General features: G+C 44.4%; 1 protein-coding gene across 2 annotated transcripts in view; it reads left to right on the top strand.

Annotated features, from left to right (window-relative positions):
- The window catches only part of LOC144826063 (embryonic protein UVS.2-like), a 68,076-nt gene extending 49,681 nt beyond the window's left edge, over positions 1-18,395 (top strand). For both annotated transcript variants that reach the window (XM_078684372.1, XM_078684371.1), the window contains 5 exons: positions 9,896-10,017; positions 11,931-12,156; positions 14,102-14,220; positions 14,739-14,961; positions 18,107-18,395. In XM_078684372.1, the coding sequence (XP_078540498.1) occupies positions 9,896-10,017; positions 11,931-12,156; positions 14,102-14,220; positions 14,739-14,961; positions 18,107-18,117 (701 nt within the window). In that variant the 3' untranslated portion in view covers positions 18,118-18,395. The remainder of the gene's footprint in view (positions 1-9,895; positions 10,018-11,930; positions 12,157-14,101; positions 14,221-14,738; positions 14,962-18,106) is intronic.
- Positions 18,396-20,192: the final 1,797 nt, after the last annotated feature.

The following is a 20,192-nucleotide window of genomic DNA, read 5'->3' as shown; positions in this document are numbered from 1 at the left end:
GTTGGAGAGCCTATGGATCAATATAAATACTAACATTAAGTATTCTAAGTAGTGTATTGGCTTTATAGTAGGAAGGGATGTAGGAATTACCTACACGAAAACGACGGTCAGTGGCTGTGCCGTCGATGAGTGGGCCTTGGCGTGCTCCTCCCAATTCTGAAATGACATGAAATGAGGGAAATTCTCAATGGGCAGATCTGGCTGAGGAGCCAAATACTAGTAATTTATGTAGGGAGGGAGACTTACTTGGGCAGTACTCCTCTGCAGTCAGCGTAGAAACACTTGTCAAATTAATGGTTTTCTTATGGTCGACGTGCTGGTCTGACACCGTTCTAAAAATCAATAGAGTGCACGGAATGAGAATCGGAGGAGGCCAGTAGTACATAATTAATCAGAAAAGTACGATGTGGAAGTTAAGATTAGACCATCATGCTGTTCATGAAGGACAAGATTGCAAATCTGACCTGTGGAATATGCATCATTATCTCTAGTAAATAAGCTGGTCGTGATTCTAAAATAAAACAGTCTCAATGTCAAGTCACGGGCTCGAAACAATCCCTTGAGTCGGTGGGTACATTAAATACCGGGGAATGTACTAATCAGGAAGTGCTTAGGGCTTCGTGAGCTTCGTAACGGTAATAGTACCTTATCGGCGTCTGGAGGTCGCCGTCCTCACATCACGGTTCCATCGATGCATCTGTGGATGCTCGCAGTGCCACCGCTAGATGCTAGTTGTACAAGGTCTCGGCATCGTCGGGCTAATCACGTCACTCCATGGTACGCCGCGTCAGTGTGAGGGAGGGAGCGTCTAAAAAGATAACTCTTAGTTATAAGGGATATACAGACGTCGGATCGGGTGTGTTCTTTATTGTAAGGAGAGCGGTTAGGTCACGTGGACACCCTGCGTGCGCATAGTCACTATAAGGGCGCATATTGGATGAGGAATATGTGTCTAATACAGTCTCACAAAAGTATATGTTATAAAAATAGCATAGTGGTCGCAATCTGGACATTCTTACAATGGAATTGCGTAAAAACCATATCTATCAAGAGAAATGGATAGTGGGCTATGATTGTTGCATAATGCCAATACAATAGTACATAGTATGATAAACATGCAGTTAGATAGATCTCAAGTTGTAGTTGGTAATGTATAACAAAGGTCTGTACACAAGGATATATGTTATCCAAATAGCCTGGTGGTCGCAATCTGGACATTCTTACCATGACATTGCGTAAAAACCATATCTATCAAGAGAAATGGAAAATTGACCGGGATTGTGTCATAATGCCAATACATTGGTACATAGTATGATAAACATGCAGTTAGATAAATCTCAAGATGTAGAGCAAAGGTCTGTAGACAGTGTAATGCCTATATGTCAATCATAATAAAGAAAATTAGCAATTTCTACACAACATGTGGAATTGCAAACTCAATTTCAAACCGCAATCATAATTAATATTGGATTGTTAAAGGCCTCTTAACGATACTAGCAAGTACTCTGTATACTGGTGGAGTTTATGACGCGGCAGTGCCTAACCCGCTACATATGTCTGCATGACTAGTGGGTTAACCGTCCGCCCGCATTCCAGTGTGATTATCCGGGTTCAAGACCCGCCATGTGGGCAAAATTAGCATCTAGTTCATTGAGACCCCTGTTGATAGTCTTAAATTTGTGCATCCATTTGCACTCCCTGATGTTTAAGATGGAGTTCAAATTACCGCCTCTTGGTCCTAGGGTAATCTTTTCAAGTACAACCCATCTCATGGATTCGGGGGGGGTGTTTTTGGTCCAAAAAATGTTCAACAAGTGGTGCTCCTGCTGTTTGACAGCGGATCCTGCTGCAGTGCTGGAAAATTCGATTCTTGACCTTTTGTTTGGTTTGCCCAATGTACATCAGTTCGCATGGGCAAGGAATAGCATAAATTACTCCGCTGGTGTTGCAATTTGTAAAGGACATGAGGTCTATAGTCAGGTTGTTGTGGGTTACTGTTTAGTCTCCCAACATGTTGGACATGCTTTGCATGTGGTGCATCTGAAATGGCCTACTACCTCTGGTAGATTCCAAAGTCCTTCAATGGTCGGTGCCTGCGGTGTGTCTAGTAGGGATCGAAGAACGTGGTCCTTGATACTTTTGGCCTTTTTGAAGGCATGTATAGGCGGATCTGGGGTGTCTATGATGTCTGCCACCAGGCCCCAATGTTTGTTGATAATTCTCTTTATTTCATTGCTCTTGTAGCAAAATGTCGTGACACAGATCATGCGATCCTGAGATGACTGGCGTTCTTTTGGTATCAGAAGTGTGGATCTATCCTGAAACCATGCTCGTTTTCTAGATCTTTTGACGAGTCGCTTGGGGTAGCCCCTATCAATCAGGCGGGTGATTAGGTCATCAGATTGTTTAAAGAAATCTTCCTTCAGAGAGCAATTTCTGCGGATGCAAAGAAATTGGCCAAACGGCAGGTTATCACGTAGGCCTCTTGTGTGATGGCTAGTGTATCTTAGAAGGGAATTTCTTTCAGCTGATTTCCTATAGAGGGTGGTGAAGAGTTTGCCTTCTATATTTTTAATGGTAATGTCCAGGAAATCGATGTGTTCCTTACTCATGTGCATCGTAAATTTTATATCCTCCGATTGTGTGTTCAACCACTCCATGAAGTCCTTCAGGTCTTGTTCCTCGCCAGTCCATATGGTCAGGACGTCATCTATGTATCTATGCCAATATGAAATCTTGTTCTGGTAAGGATTGTGCTGTGATAAAATGCAGTCTTGTTCATATTCAGACATGAATAGAATAGCCAGGTCTGGGGCGAAGGCAGCGCCCATAGCAACTTCTTTGCTTTGGATGTAGAATCTGTTCTGGAATACAAAGAAGTTTTTTGTCATGGCGATTTCAAGCTGCTTCTTTCCCTGCGCGGGACCCGGGTATGTGATTAAGCATATACTTTATGTTTCCCCCACCCCACACCCACTGAGCTCCAAACCCCCTTCGTGCCCAAATTTCAAACATCACGTTCAACTATATCACTGGGCAAAGACTCTCTGCCGCCAGCGGCAGGTCAATCTTGCTCCTCCAGCCGCCCCTGCCGCCCCCTGCCGCCTCGTCTAGCAGCTGCCGCTCCGGACTTGAACATATTTCTCTCAACTAGTCTTTCAGCGCCTCGTGTAGGGCCTTCGGGTCTGTGAAGATGTAAGATTGGCCCTGCCTGTTGACGCGTAGCATTGCATGGTATAGCATGGCGTAGTCCACTCCGAGTTTGCAAAGTTGTTTTTTCATCGGGACAAACTGTCATCACGCCTCCTGGACTCATATCGTAAAATCAGGGAACAACGAGATCACGGAACCTTCATATTCCAATGGCTGCTTCTCCCTGGCCAACTTCAACGTGACATCTTGATCTCGGTAGTTGAGTAGCTTATGGGGCGGGGTGGTGCCCCTGGGGGCGGCCAAGGCCCCAATGACCGGTGCGCTCTTTCTACAACAAACATATTCGAGAACAAATCTTTCCCCAGCAAGGTTTTCAGCAGCTTCTCTGTGAATTGCTACATATTACCAGTATGTGTGTTCTCCGGAAGTCCCATTATTCTAAGGTTGCAGCGTCGGGAACGTGCTTCTAAGTCTTCAGTCTTGTTCTGTAGGACCCGCAGCACTCTTCCTTGTTGTTTGTGGTCAGAGTCGAGGGTGGTGTGCACTTCCTCTACCACCGTGAGCCTCCGTTTGGACATGTCCAGCCTCTCAGCATGTTTATCCAACCTCTCAGCCATGCGGTCCATTCAATAGGATAGTGCATCCATGTTCGTCACGAGGTTAGTGATACCACTCTGCAGGTTTTTCTCCATAGCGACTAGTATTCCCTGGATATCTGGTCCGTGGTCCTCCGCAGACTGGGCGTGCATTCTGGAGGCTTCCTCAGTGGACGCGTCACTGGACTTAGACCTCTTCTGTTCAAATGATAGCTTTGGCTGTGTCCTGTCCACTCTTCCCATCGTGGCAGCTTGCTGACCTCACAGCCGGCCGACTCTACCAACTCAGGGGGGCAGCTCTGCAGCAGGGGGAACCAAACGTACTTTAGTATGTCTATTGTTAATATATAGAGGCAGTACATTCAAAATCTTTTGGCCCGTTAGCAAGAATTTGCAGTTTCCTTTTACCTGTATTTCAGACAGACTGATGCGGTTTCCTTGATGTACTTGAAAATAAGGAATGCTTTGCTGAAAATAATGACCTTTTGGATAAGGCTTTAGGATGGGCACAAATGAAGTTGTGTCTGTTGATATACTCCAATATATACATAGTTTTAAAACATCATCTCACCAAGTCTTGAGCATGTCCCATTTTAGCAGTTTGGATTTTTGGAATACCACTCATGAGGAAAGTTAGTTTAATCCAGGATTGAATCAGTCAGTGTCAGTGTACCAGATATGATTTTGTGATATTTGTTTTGGCTGTAGGCAATACCTATTTAAGTTGTCTTATGTTGAATCAACCTGTACACACTACAGAGCTTCAAGTTCAGTTCTGCATTCCAGATGACCCTCAGCTTTTTTAGCTTTCTTTTTGAAGGTCGATGGTAGATCAAATAACACTGGAGGCTAAGCGAGGTGATTCAGGAGTCTGTGACTTGAGACTATGGAGAACATCTCAGCTTTTGCTACATTTATCATGAGCCCAATTTTATTGATCACATGGTCCACGGGACCGACACGTTCACATAGATCGGTATGTCATCAACCAATATGCATTATTTCAAGTCTCTGGGATTAATGATAGAAAATAGCAGCTTGAAAAGCAAGAAAGTGAGGAAGAAAGGATGAATCCTGGGGCACGCCACATTCAACCTTTCCTCTGATGATTCAAAGGACTCAAGTCTGACACTTTCTGTCTGTCCTCTTAGAAAATTATCAGAATTATTCTATAGCTTTATCTGACACAGTAGGCATGGTTCAGAGCTGGTCAAGAAGAAAGATCTAACAATATTAGTCAATATAAAGAAATGTCACCATCATCAGCCAAGTCATGAATCTAGCACTGTCTTATTGCCCTGCTGAGTACTAAAAATACAACCAATAGTCCCTCTTTGTTTTGCCTGCTGTTAGGAAATCTCGACAGTTATCTCCCGATGAGATCCCAGTATTAATCCCTTTCATGAATTCCAGCCTTTTGTCTCATCCTGATGCGATTTCAGCATTAATCCTCTGTTAGGATCACAGCCCTTGTCCCCAGTGGGATCCCAGATTTTTTTTGGGGTGGATCTTAGCCTTCATCATATAACATGATGCCAGCATGTATTCACTTGATGAGATCCCAGTATTTGTCCCCTGATAGGATCCCAGCATTTATCACTTATTGGACCAGCAATTATTGGCCACTAAAATCCGGAATTGTATTGCCTCAATGGGTTCCTGCATGTATCTGGATTCCAGAATTTATCCCCTGATTCGATACCTGAATGTATCACCGGACTAGATTCCAACATGTATCCCCTAACTGCATTTATCTACAGCTTTGGATTCCAACCTTTATCCACTGTTTGGATTCCAATATGTATATCCTTATTAGATTCTAGCATGTATTCCCTGATTGGATTTAAGAATGTATCCCCTGATTGGATTCCAGCATTTATCCCCTGACTGGATCCAGCATTTATCCCTTGACTGGATCCCATCATTTATCCTTGGTGCAATGTCAGTATTCAGTTCAAGAGAGTATTCCAACATTTTTTCCCTTATGAGATCCCAGCATTAATCTCCCGGCATAGATTCAGTGGATCCTGGAATTTACTACGAATCGGATCCCAACCTAGGGGCCGATTATGATGGCGGACGGACCTGAGTCCGTCCGCCACCATAGAGTAGGAGGGAACCTCCACATGGCATGTGGAGTTCTCTCCTGTGCAATTAGGATGTGACCGCCACCCTGGCGGTCACATCCTCTATTTTTAACATTGCGGCGGGTGCTGCTTGAAGCAGCACCCGCCACAATGTTAAAAATGAAAGTTGTGCATTTGCATGCACAAAGCGGCAGGCACCGCGCGGTGCCTGCCGCTCTGTGCACGCAAATGCAGGGGGGTACCATAGGTACCCCCCATGTGCACCCCCCACCCCCCCTTCACCCCTGGGGACCCGCAACGGACCCCCAAACAAGAATCCGTATGCCTTTGCACGGCGGACATGCCGCCGTGTAAAGGCATTGAAAGTCAGAAATCCTAATATGGCTGGCGGTGTCTGATAGACACCGCCAGCCATGTTAAAGCTTTTCCGCCGTGGTCGGAAGGCGACCGCAGCGGAAAAGCTGCAGACTGAAAAACGATCCCCCAGCCATCCTAATCTGGCGGGGGGTCTTTTTCAGTCCGCAGTGGTTTTCCCGCATCCTCCGGGCCGGCCGTGGCTTCCGCCGGCCCGGAGGATGCGGGAAAACCGCCATCGTAATCTGCCCCCTAGTTATGTAAATAGGATCCCACTATTTATTTCTGGCTTCAATGTCAGCTTTGGTCTACTGACAGGATCCTTAATGATCTCCTGATAAGATACCAGGACATATTTCCTAATAGGTTCTCAGTACTAATGCCTTAATTTGACTGATACACAATGGAATCCCAGCATGCATAGGATCATAGTAACCTGGCTCCATACAACGATTAGATGTCATCATTGACCTTTTATAGGATCTGAGCATTAATCTATTCATTGAGTCCTTGCATTCATGCCCTTCTTCTGGCTGGTTATATTATGTTTTAATGATTCCAGTTCAATTTAAACTAAAATCATCCTTCATGGGACATTGTGTTTGTTTATTTGTAGAGCTCACAGTATGACATAAATTATTGTGTTTAGGCGGCAGGATCTCTAAATAAATAGCATAACATACTATATACATGTAAGTGCACCAAAAAAGAACACACATGGATGTTTTAAGGCTTTCCTAAAGGTAAGCAGAGAATGTTTATTCTTAATATCTATTAGCACTACATTCAAAATCTTTGGACCAACCAGCAAGAATCTGCAGTCTCCCTTCCACTGAAGTTCAGTTCTTGCAATGTGAAGAAGATATACGCCATAAGAGCCTGAGTTGCAGGAGGGAAGATGTCTAGTGGTTTTACCCAACAGACAGTCTGGTGCTGTGTCCATGTTGGACTTCAAAACAAGGAATGCTGTGTTGAAGATGATGACTTTTTGGATAGGGCTTTTGTATGGGTACCAATGAAGTCTAGCCTGCTGATAAATGACAATCTATTCCTAGTTTTAAAACAAGACATGTCACTATGTCTTGTAAAGGTTGCATCTTAGTAATTAGATTTTTGGATGCTCACTCATGAAGGAATTTGTTTAATCCAGGATTAAATCAGTCAGTGAACCAGACATGATTTTGTGATATTTGTTTTGGATGTAGGGCAATGCCTGTTGCAGTTGTCTTAAGCTGAATAAACCTGTAGCAGTACATTGCTGATGTGAGCATCAAATTCTGTTCCCCAGATGACCCCCAACCTGTTAGAGTTCTTAATGAAGGTGCATGGGATCTCAAATTAAGTCAGCGGGCAAAGCGAGTTTATTCAGGTGTTTGTGACATGTGCCTAAGCAGAGCATCTCAGTTTGTGCTCCACTAAACGTGGGCCCACTTTTATTCATCCACATGGCCACATAATTTAGACCTTGTTTAAGGGCAAATAACCCGTTGTTCAGGCCCCACACATGCAGATAGATGAGTATGTCATAAGCAAATACACAATATATTCAGGTCTCCGGCCCTGATGATAGCAAATACTAGCTTGAAAAGCAAGAGACAGGGGAAGAAAGTGTGAACCCTGGGGTCCCCACATTCAACTTTCCTCCCTGCTGTCCTGGATGTCCTGACCTGACACTTTGTCTATGTCCTGTCAGGTAATTATCAGAATCATTTTAGCACTTCATCCCACACAGTGCCTTTTCTGAGCTGGTCAAGCAGTAGCTCATAGTCTACTGTGTGGAATGTGACTGATACATCTAACAGTATCAGCCAAGATAAAGATGGTTCGCCAACTTTATCAAAGGCAGGCAACTAAAACTGTGCTATTGCCCTGCTCAGTCTTAAAACCTACTCCAATTGCCACTCTCCGTTCTTCCTGCTGATAGGATGAAATCTCAGAATTTATCGGTTGATTAGATCCCAGCATTTATCCCCTGGCTGAATGACAGCCTTTGTATTCCCGTGATGTAATCCGAGCATTTATTCTCTGATAGAATCTCAGCACTTGTTCCTCGTTGGGATTGCAGATTAGACCACAGCATTTATCACATGACTTGATGCCAGCATTTATCTCCTGATGGGATACCAGTGTTGATCCCCTGATAAGAACCCAACATTTATCTCAATTGGATTTCCGCAATTATTCTCTGATTGGATCCGAGCATTAATCCCCTGATTGAATTCAAGCCTTTATCCTCTGATTGGAGTGCAGCATTTATGCCCTAATTGGTTTATACAATTTATTCCCTAATTTGATTCCAGCATTTATTCCCTGATTGGATCCCAGACATTTATTCCCTAATTTGATTCCAGCATTTATTCCCCGATTGGATTCCAGCATGTATTTTCTGATTGGATTCCAGCATTTATTCCATGATTGGATCCCATTATTTATTCCTCGATTGGATTCCATCCGTTATTCCCTGATTGGCTTCAGACATTTATTCCCTGATTGGATTCCAGCAGTTATTGTCTTATTGGATCCTAGCATCCATCCCTAGTGAGATGCCAGCGTTCATTCCATGATGGTGTCCCAGCATTTATTTACTTTTGGATCCCAGTATTCAACTCCCAGCATAGATTCAGTGGATCCGGGAATTTGCTACTAATTGGATCCCAGCATTCATATGTAAACAGGATCCAATTATTTATTTCTGGCTATGGTTTCAGTATTAGTCTACTGACAGGATCCTTACGGACCTCCTGAGAAGATACCAGGACATATTTCCTAGTAGGACCCATTACTGATGCCTTAATTTGATTGAACAACTGACACACAATGGAATCCCAGCATTCATATGCTCACAGCATCCTGCCTACAGCCACCAATGAGACCCCGTCATTGACCTTTTTTGAATCCGAGCATTCATCTACTGATTTTATCCTGGCATTCATACCCTGTTGGAAAGCCAACATTCTTCTCCCTTAAAAGACATCCTTGGAATACATATCATGTAGCGATCCCAGTATCAATTCACTGATGGGATCCTACCATCTATCCACTAGTGGGATCCCATTTTTAAATTTCTGAAGTAATGCCATAATTTATCCTCAGACTGAATCCCACCATTCTTAACCTGATGAGATCAGAGAAAAATTTCCTTTTTAATGGAACATGTTCCTCTTATGTTGGTGTTTCTCAGATGGTTTTAATGTTAAAGTTCTGCAAAAACCCTGTTTGTTATGGAGTTTGCATTAGTAGTGAAGTGGATTTATAGCTATATACACCATGTGTGTTCCTTTTGATCTGAATACACAACTCACTACAGACAAGTACAGAGATAGTGGAGTAATAAAAAGATGTTGTTCTTGGTGCAAAATAATTTGCTTTTTCAGAGTTTCTTTTTTATCTATGTCTCTGAAAACCTATCCTCCCCCTACGACCATTTTATCTGCACCAGGCAGTTTGAGTTGAATCTCATTGTGCCTTGTGTAGTTTTTGGTACCTACTTATAATCTTTTGCCTGCTTCCATATCATTGTGAAGACCTGCAGCAGCCACAGAGATCATTGCTTAGATCAAGGGACTTCTTCTTGGTGGAGGTACAAGATGCCTGCTTGAATACCAGCGAACATAACTGAGACATTCAGGTTGGGAGTTGTTAAAGCTTTATTTGTCAGGGTCATTGTGCAGTTTCAAGACATTTAATTTTTATATTTGGTTTCAGATTTGTGCAGCACTCTTCTCACAGACCTAACCGGCAGCCTGTCGTCACCCAATAACCCTTCCTTGTACCCTAACAACGTCCACTGTGTCTACCTGATCAGAGTGCCTTCTGACAGTGATAAGGTAATGAAGTCAGTCTCGCTTTCCTGTTGCAAGAGTCCTAGCTGTCTGGAGGTGGAGCTTAGAGTAGTCCACTGGGTTAGGACCTGACTGATTGGTGGCAGAGGTAGCTGCTGAGGCAGGTCACTATGGTTAGAGTGGTTCATCAGCGTGGAGGAGAAGAATCTGTCCTTGGAATGTTCTCTCCAACGACGTTAGCACTATAACCAAAGAGCTTCGAAGAAGAACCAATCAGAAGGCATTGTTGAAACTTACAGTAGTGCTGCTATAGCAGAGTAGATGGAATAAACCTTCAAGAGTGGGTCTGCATGGGGCAACTAAGTTAGACTTTAATAAAGTTCAAATTGGGCTTCAAAGAAATGCCACATGGCAGTAGTAAACAAAGGTGAGAGGGAATCCCAGTGGAGTTCCCCAAAGTATATGGACATGTAAGGCTAAATCTATTAATGAACAGTGTAGCAGGACAGAATACTGGGGTGCACAGCGACAGGTATTATCCTCTGAGTGTATGGGACAAGAATATTGAGACTTGAATATAGTGCTACAAAAAAATCATAGCAAAAACATCAGCTACCTAAATATGGTTAAGGTCAATATATGTGTAGGTAAGTATAGACATACAATACTTAATTTCACATTTATCTAGACAATATATAGATATATGGCTTCAAGGTAAGGTGATGTGGAGAGTAGCTTATCTATACTTAGCTATACATACTCAGGATGTTGCGATAGTTGAGATTCTAGCTGCAATGTTTTTATTCGTGATATTTCTCTGCTCGATATTCTAACACACAACCCTTGCACAAATCAGGAGCTTCCCTTCTCAATATGGAAATCCCGCATGAGATTTCATCTGAAGGGCGGCAGCCTTCTTTGTTTCGTTGGTCTTCTGCTCACTCAAAGGTAGGACCCAGGTTATTGATAATCCAGAGGCAGTGTTCCAGAGGTATAGGGCCTTCACTATGAGCCCAATGAGGAGGCAACTGTACTAAGTGTCTTGAAGCTTATACCAGCTTAGATCTCTCAGTTACTCCTTTAAGTACGTGGTCTTGGGAGAGAGGTGCAGCTTAGCATGGGCAATCAAGATTCCAGGGGTCTGAGAGGTTTGTGCAATGCTTGTACAATCAACATCGCACATGCACAACACAATCCTCTACGGCAGATTTACGTGGCTCAATTTGGCTTCATAAATCTGGAATACGGCAATGCAGCACAAATTGCTGTGATGCCTTACTCTACCCTGCGTGGGCGTTCCATGGATGTTGCAGTGGGTGGTCCCGCACAACTCCCAATGATGTTGACGCATTCCCAGATTTAATAGGACTGTTAAACCTGGAAGTGTGCCAAAATCTTACGCCTTCCCATGGAAGGCATAACAAGGACAAATACCTCTGTACCTTTTTGTTTTTTCCTCATTCTATGTGTGCTGCATTCCATAGCACACATAAAAAGAGGAAAACATCTCTCAGGATTATTTTTGTGCAGGAAGACGCCCCTGTCTGCACAAAACAACGCTGCCTACAACACAGGCCCCCTTGCACCATCGAGCACACAATTTTCATAAATATGGCCCCTTCTGTGTAACTGCTTCACATCGCATATCGGAGCTTCAGCAGAGGTTTGGTTCCAAGTAGAGGCACCTTGAGAGAAGACAGGAGGTGCAGGGACAACATAAGGGTGTCATGTCTCTTTGAACACACAACAGAAGTGGAGGGAAGGTGGTGAAGGAGGGTATAAACAGAAGCAGTCACTAAATTAAAGAGTCAAGGTAAAGGAACGCAGGTATTTTCTGAGAGTTAAAGCGAAATCACTGGCAGAGTCTAGTCTGGGATATCTTTCAAAAACTGATGAAGGCTAGAAAGTTCTAGACACTCTAGAAATTGTATGTCTAATTTACTGCTCTTTCTTCTCAGGTTCTTCTGCAGTTTAATGCCTTCAATCTCCAATCATCCCCAAACTGTGCCTCTGACTACCTCAAAATTTATGATGGCAACAATAAGGCAGCCCCAGTATTACTCAGCAACGCGTGTGGCACCACACAGCCCCAGCCAGTCACCTCTTCCGGAAATGAAATGCTGCTGGAGTTTGTGACGGACGGCTCCATCACTGCCAGTGGGTTCCAGGCCTCCTACAGCAATGGTACGATCCTTGGTGACAGGCTTCCTCAGATAGGGAGGAGGACTCAGAGGAGTCCTACAGCAATGGTACAGTCCTTGGTGTCAGGTTACTGCTGTCAGACTTGGAGAAGGAATGCAGAGGCCCCCTACAGCAATGGTATGGTCTTTGATGTCAGGGTGCTCTCAGACAGCGGAGGGAGGGCTCAAAGGCCTCATACAGCAATAGTATGGTCCTTTATTTCAGGCTGCTCTCATACAGGGAGGAGGAATACAGAGGCTTCTTACAGCACGTGTATGGTTCTTTGTGTCGGGGACACTCTCAGTCAAGGAAGGGAGGTTGCAAAGGCCTCCTATGGCAATGGTACAGTCCTTGGTGGCTGGCGGTCTCTGAAAAGGGAGGGACGAAGCAAGGACTTCTACAGCAATACTAAGGTCCTTGGTGGCAGATCACTCTTAGTCGAGGGAGTGAGTTGTAAAGGCCTTCTACAGCAATGATAGGGCCCTTGGTGTGACGCTCTCACAGACAGAGGAGGTAGGGTGGCAAGGCCTCCTACAGCATTGGTATGGTCCTCGGTGTCAGTGGGGACTCAGTCAGGCAAGGAAGATTTCAAAGTTCTCCTACAGCAATGGTACAGTTCTTGGTGTCAGGCCGCTCTCAGTTAAGGGAGTCGGTTGTAAAGGCCTCCGATAGCAATGGTACAATCATTGGTGTCTAGGTGCTCTCAGAAAGAGGAAGGAGGTCACAGAGTCCTCCTACAGCAATGGTACGGTCCTTGGAATCAGGCCGCTCTCAGTTAAGGGAGTGGGTTCTAAAGGCTTCCTAAAGCATGGAATGGTCCTTGGAGTAGGGGCACTCTCAGAAAGGAGAAGGAGGTCACAAAGTCCTCCTACAGCAATGGTATGGTCCTTGGTGTCAGGGCCTTCTCAGTTGGGGGAGGGATGTCACAAAGCCCTCCTACAGCAATAGTATGGTCCTTGGTGTCAGGGCGCTCTCAAAAAGGGAGTGGGTTGTATGGTACAGCCCTTGGTGTCTTGCGCTCTCAGGCAGAGGAGGTGGAATGACAAGGGTTCCTACAGCACTGGTACACTCCTTAGTGTTGGGTGCTCTGAGTCAGAGGAGAGAGGTAGGTTGCAGAGGCCTCCTATGGCAATGGTAGGGTCCTTGGTGTTGGGCGCTCTCAGTCAGGAGTGGGAGGCCGCAAACACCTCCTACAGCAATGATATGGTCCTTGATGTCAGGCCACTCTCAGACAGGGAAGGAGGAAGCAAGGGCCTCTTGTTGGGACCCAGTAAGCTGTGCTCCCAGGATATCTGGGCATGTTGGCATAAAGTTTACTGCAGGAAGTGCTTGTTTCTCAGAATCAATAGAGGTCTCACCATAGAATTCAAGGACATGTTGTGGGCCCAGTACAGTAACATAATCCCCTTGACTCTGGAAAAGGAGCTGGGGGTGGTACATGGATTAGCAGTGTTTTGTTTCTGATTTCTCTGCCTGTGGAATCTTGCCCAGTGGTGATCAGGGTTGGCAAAGATCGCCCTTTGCACAAAATACATGGGAACACATATGGTTAGTGATGTGGGAGAGTACCGATAAGGCTGTCTGATAGTGGGACTCCTCTAGTGGCAGAAATACTCCCTTGACATGAGCTCTATTATTCACTATCCTGACAGAAAATGTGTACATTCTGACTGGGACCACATGACATTACGCAGCTGATTTCCAGATGTGCACTAATATCTTCAATTACTTTTCATGTACCACTATTTTGGGGCCATGTGATCTGAGGTGCAAACAGCGTGCAGGGGGCCTCAGGCAGAATCCTACTCCGGGCTCCGGTATGGCTGACAGTTGTTGTTGAAGAGCTGAAGCTGAGCTATTCTGTGTTTTGTGTGTGTGGACTTTGTATTCTGGTGACCAGTACTCTATGCTGTGGAGCACATAAGTTGATTTTTACTTCTGTTGACAGTAAATTGTGGCGGATATTTCACCAGCACGCCTGGCACCGTCTCATCCCCTTACTTCCCCAACCTTTACCAATCCAACATGGACTGCGGCTACTACATCATGGCTCCAGCTGGATACAAGGTAAGTGCAGGAGCTACCCAATGTCATTCTAGTACTGATAATAATGAGAGCCTAGTAGGCCCTGGAATCATGAAGAACCTCTTAGGTTTTCTGACAGAGATGTCAGTATGGCATCATGATTTTCCAGAACAGGGAATCAGAGCCATTTTTAAAAATTGACCTAGTTTGCCATTCCACTCAGGTGATTATATGTCGCTTTTGGGTGAAGGTGTCTAGGCACTGAACTGTATATATAAGAGTTCAAGAACCCCCCTGCTGGTGGTATAGTGATGGTAAATATGGGGCAGAGCATACTTCTTCTTCCTTATGTCCCACTGCCTCCTACTGGCAGTACAGTGATGGGAAATAAGGTCCTACACACATTTCTCTTTTCTTATCTCACACTGTCCCCTACTGGCATGATAGAGGTGGTCAGAAACGACTGTCACATAGTTTTCTATCTTATGAAACACTACCTCCTTCTGGCATGACAGAGGTATTATTTAAGGACTAACATATACTTCTTTTACACCCTGCAGGTCTCATTGACATTCACATCTTTTGCCATTGAACGTAATTCAAGGTGCTCCTATGACTCCTTGTCTATTTTCGATGGTGTCACGACCACCTCCCCGCTTATTGGCAAATATTGCGGATCCAATCTAGTTCCACCAGTGAAGTCCACTGGGACCTCCCTTTGGCTACAGTTCCACAGTGATGATTCAGTGAACATGATGGGTTTCCAGGCCACCTACACCTTCGGTAAGTTTATCTGCTATAAAGTGGCCCACTGGCTCTTCATCACTGAGGCTCAGCAGGGAGGTGTTTGTTCTTATCTGAGAAGAAGTGTCAGAGGTCTGTGAGGCACCAAGGCATGTGCTCTAGTTTTCTGTGGTTGGAGTTAGCCTGTACCGCATGCTTAGAGATACCCAATTCACTGTCAACATTAAAGCGTATACAAAGACCACATAATAGCCCTCTAGTCAACCCATTAACCACAGGGATCATGAAAGTGCCTTTCTTGCCTAAAGAGTCAATGGAAGATATTTATACAAATTATACATAGAATGGATGTAAGTGTGTGATCCTGGTGCACTGGAAGGCTGAGACACTCACATGTCCACCAATGCATAAAAAAAGTTCTAATACCTCGTACCTTAAATTGCATAAGTCCTACCTTGGCTTTCACATGTGATGTCAATTTGTGCAAGGTTGTGCAATTTAGATCAGAGAGCAAGACTTAATAATTAGGGGAGCAGGCGCAGAGAAAATATAATCTGCAAGTACAAATTGACCTTAAATAGTCAGTATTCAAGGTCAGCATATGGAAGCTTGACGAGGTCTGACCAATGAGCACTACTCGGTAAGTGCTTGAGTTTGGTGTGGTAGCAGCACAAAAGGGTTAACATACACCTATACAGTTTCTTCATAAAAATGACATTCTTAAATTCATGAAAGGTCTAAAATATTTTTCCACTCAATCCTGAAGTCAGTGTGTGGGATTCAAATACACTTTCAGGTACAGATGTGGCCACTGCAGACACTCTCACATCTCCTGATGATGCCCAAAACAAAGCACTCTAGTGCCAATTATTAAATAGCCTTGTCTCCCACTATTAACTCTGGTAGTAGCGACTTGTGTCAAAGAGCAATAATGCCAATTAAAAATAGCCTCGTCTTCCACCATCTAACTTTGGTACTAGTGACAAGTGTCAAAGGGCACTAGTGCCAATTGATAAATAGCCTCACCTCTGGTAGTAGGGACATGTGTCATGGAGCTCTAATGCCAATTAATAAAAAGCAATTAATAAATTGCATAAATCAATAAGAATTAGCTACTAAAGAAGCTGCTAGTGTTTGTTAATAGTCAGGAAAAAACATTTGTTTTTTATAAAGACCCTCACACACCAACCTAGTTGGTCTCATGCTTCATCATCAGATCCCACCCTAGGCACCGAGTGTACCTTGGGTGTGCTGCGACGCCTGACTACAGCGGAGCGTGTTTGTTAAATGAGTGTGCAGTGCTGATGTGAAGAGTGTGGGTTAAAAGTTTGTCCTTAGGGTCCCAAGTATCCAAAGAACTATTTTAATAGTGGACCTTAGGCAGTATTAAAAACAAGGCGGTGGATATGATTGGAGGTGATCAAAAACTCTCATATCCTATGTGGTCAACATGTTTCAGCCAGTGCCTTAAATTAAAACCGTCTTTCTTCAGGACCTTATGTGAGTGGAAGTTAAAAGGTGATGGTCTAGGTGAGTGTTAAGACCAGATATGTGATGTACTCGCTAAGGTGCGCTATATCATGTATGTAAGAGGATGGTTCCTATAGCGGTTTATTCCTGTTGTGGGTAAAAACAAGACAAACAAAGCATGTAATAGGGAACCCCCTCCCCCCGGCATCCCCACTTACTTCATCAAGATCTGCGACCAGTTTTCAAACCTGTTGCAGCCTGCATCGGAATTTTGTCGATGTGGGCCTAGGCTGTATGGCCCACATGTATGTATGTAAATACCCGTTCATGTTTGCCAGATGCACGCGATTAGTTGCTGGTGTGAATAGCATAAAGTATGTTGAGTGTTTGTGGCCGGTATTAGTGCTGCTGTGGGAGAGAATGGAAATGGAAGAAAGAATGCGCTTTTGTAGTTTTTTTTGGTTAATAGCGTAATCGTGTGGTCCTTTGTAGTCCGAGCTTGTGCATGGTTGGGTGGGCTACAGTGTAGCGCCGAATGATGGATGTGCTAAATAAATGCCGAAATCGCTGCTTATAGCACAAAGAGATCCATGTTATTAAACGAACCCTCTGGGGAAAGAGGAGAGTCTGTGTATTTAAAGCAAAATCATATGCTTGTAAACGATTTTGTCGGATACAGAGAAGCATTGTTTGGTGCACGTGCTGTGTTGCAACGCCACGCTTTACAGAACAATATGATCCATATTTATACACGGTCCATGCCTCTCCGGGAGAAGAGGAGGGACCGTGCATGTTTAGGCCAAAGACACACAGCACGTTATGAAGAGGCAGCGTGCAGTGCACTTCCTGCACAAAAACAATCATGAGAAAGAGGAAAGAACGAGAAGAAATGAAAACATTTCTCCTCGTTGAGCCTCCCTACGCCTCCCCTGGGGAGGCGCTGCATTCAGCTGCATTCCCAGGTTTATGAAAGGTTGTAAATCTTAGAATGTGGCAGACGCCATAGGTGTTGCGTGGGAGCACCCACAGCAACACCCATGCATGCCCCTTTCACGGAAAGTGCTGAGTGAAAAAGGGCTGTTTTTAGAAGCAAGCGAAAAGCCACGCGGTGTGACTTTGCGCTTCCTTGTAAATATGGGCAGCAAAATGCACCACGGTGCGTCACAAAAAGTGATGCACTAGCAGCGCAAGGGGCTTATAAATGTGCCCCACTCTGTTAAGGACCTCCCGAAGCAGATCTGCCCTGCCTGTGTCTACCATGGGAGACACGGCGAAACAGGACAGGGAAAAACAACAGTGGTCTCCATGTCTGGGGGCAAACACCCCGCATGTCATGGAAATACATCTCTACTTGGGGGCTTATTTGTTAGAAGCAAAAAAGAATTCTGCTGCAACAGTTACATCTAATAATAGGTGGCATGGGTGGAGACGGCACCTCTGCAGCCCCAGCAGCCTCCATGCACAGACTGCCGGGTTCTAAATGACCTCAACGTGCTGCTGACCAACTCTATCATGGAGCTGGGCTCGACTATTTATAAAAATAGTAAAATTCATTGATATTTTAGAATGATCAAATAATATGTAATTAGTCATCAAGTTAAATTTGAATTGTACTTATTCATTACGTATCACAAAACCTGAGTACATTTTCAGTGATGGACAAGTCTTCTCACACTTCAACAACTTATTTGTGTTTTCCAATGATTTCTTGCAGTAAATGCCTAACACAAAAGAAGCTGATATGCCACATCTCCCTAGAAGTTCATGACTCCGGAAGCACATCTGTTCTTCATGAAGACTGGGTGGATGATTTAAGTACTGCATTTGTTTCTCTCTGAGTCTCAGTTTCTCTCACTTGTTGAACTTGTGTCATTTGTTCTGTTCCTTGTTGTAGGCAGAAAATGTAATGCCCATATATATTAAGAAGAAGGTCACCAACAGTGGTTGCCAATTGTAAATCGAGAGTTTGCAATCTGCCTGACCCCTAGTTCGCCACCGATAAATCTAATGAAGAATTACACTAAGTGTGAAATTTTGTGCTGATATGAAGTGTAATAAATACATAAAATAAAGTCTTGACTCTTTTTATGGATCATGTAATATAGAACCAGTATTATATGAGTACAGTGGTGGTCTTGCCAAGTATCACGCATCTGGTGTTGGATTAACACTTTACTGCAAATGTTCCCTTATCACATCAAGCCTCAAATAAATCACATATATGAAATGAGCACTGGGGACCATTTGTAAGTATTCTTTTAAAGTCTCCTGTCATCAGGAACTGTGTCCCTCCTCTTTGTTCCACGCATCCAATCAGGAGGATCAGCACAGCAAAGCGATCCCTTAGCTGACCTTTGTGCGTGTCTGATTGGATCACACTTTTGAGGACTGCTGTTGAACTCTGGGTTTTCAATGGACTGTGGAATGGGATGGGGATTCGAGGAAGTGGTGGCCATTGTAGTAGTTGTAGTGAGGTGCCGGTGGTCACTGCATCTCTTCTACTACTGAATGAACAAAAGGAAAACTCACCTCAGGATGTGGCTGAATCCTCATTTCATTGGTGAAAAGTGGGCGTCAAGACCTGCGGTTTTGTCATTCCGTTGCAACCGGTAGCCTGCCACTGCATTCTGCTTGGCCTCTGTGCTCCTGTGTACTTCATCAATGGTGCCTTTATTGCCTGGTACAGCAACATATCAATGTCTTCATTATGCTGGTAACGACAACCTCTACAGAGCCTCACCCAATAGTCGCAGCACACTTCTTCAGTGTAGGGGGACCTTAATCTTAGATATAAGAAGTTATCATTGGCAATAACGCTTACGTACCTATGCGGTGCCGCATGACACGTCCTGCCATCATGAGGTCAGGCAAATTTTGTGACTTTACCTGACAGCATTAGATGACCACCATATAGGCAGCAGGTGTCAGCCATTTTGGAACCAGGCAACTCTTTTGGACATTGGCTGTTTTGTACTCTGACACCATATTTAACACACAACGGCCCCACCAATTCCGGGGATGCCTGGCTCCACCTTGGGGACTCCCAGCAGGGACCATCCCACAGGGAAAGCCAGGACGGGTTCCCCAGAGTTATACAGCGCCGGGACGCCCCGTTGCTGGGGCAGCTGTGCGCTTTACAAGTATACTACATATTTAACTCAGATATGTTCATATTTCAGTGCTGTTCCAACATTTTCACAGTGACATTTCCGTCCACCTTTTTCTTGCGGCTATTATTGATTATTAACCATCTGCCAGTGATTGTCTTCGCATCTTTACAATATTGGATTTGAAAGTGTAAGTCCTCCTCAACTATCAAAAAAAGAGGGGGATAGGATCAGATGAAGGCCCAGGGCCTGTGCTCCAAAACTAAATTCAAATCAAGGACGGGGGTCACTGTTCCTAAGAAAAGGGTTTAGGGCTTAGTCAAATCGAAAGGGGGACAGTCAACAAGACTGTTTCTTGTTGCCCTCACACATCCTTAGGGATGTCATGCTTCATCATCGGGCAGGTGATCCTCAACAGGCTAGTGCTGCAATACCCTACGGGTCCCCCGAAGGGTAAATTTTGAAGAGGTCTTTGGGTATGTGTTGTAATGTAGAAGTTCACAAGAAGCCAAATTATAGTTCCAAGAAGCTTTATTGAAGTACAAGTAACAGAGCTAGGATGATGTAGCCAGGATGGTGAGTAGGCCTGTGAGTATCTCTGTAAATACGACCCACCAGGAGCAGCCTCCTAGCTGCTCAGCCTGCAGACACATACTGATTCACTTCACCCATTCAACATTCCTGACATATACA

Source organism: Lissotriton helveticus, chromosome 3_2, assembly GCF_964261635.1.
Source record: "Lissotriton helveticus chromosome 3_2, aLisHel1.1, whole genome shotgun sequence".
In the NCBI taxonomy this organism is placed as follows: domain Eukaryota; kingdom Metazoa; phylum Chordata; class Amphibia; order Caudata; family Salamandridae; genus Lissotriton; species Lissotriton helveticus.
The sequence above is the reverse complement of the archived record's forward strand: the minus strand, read 5'-3'. Positions and strand labels throughout refer to the sequence as shown.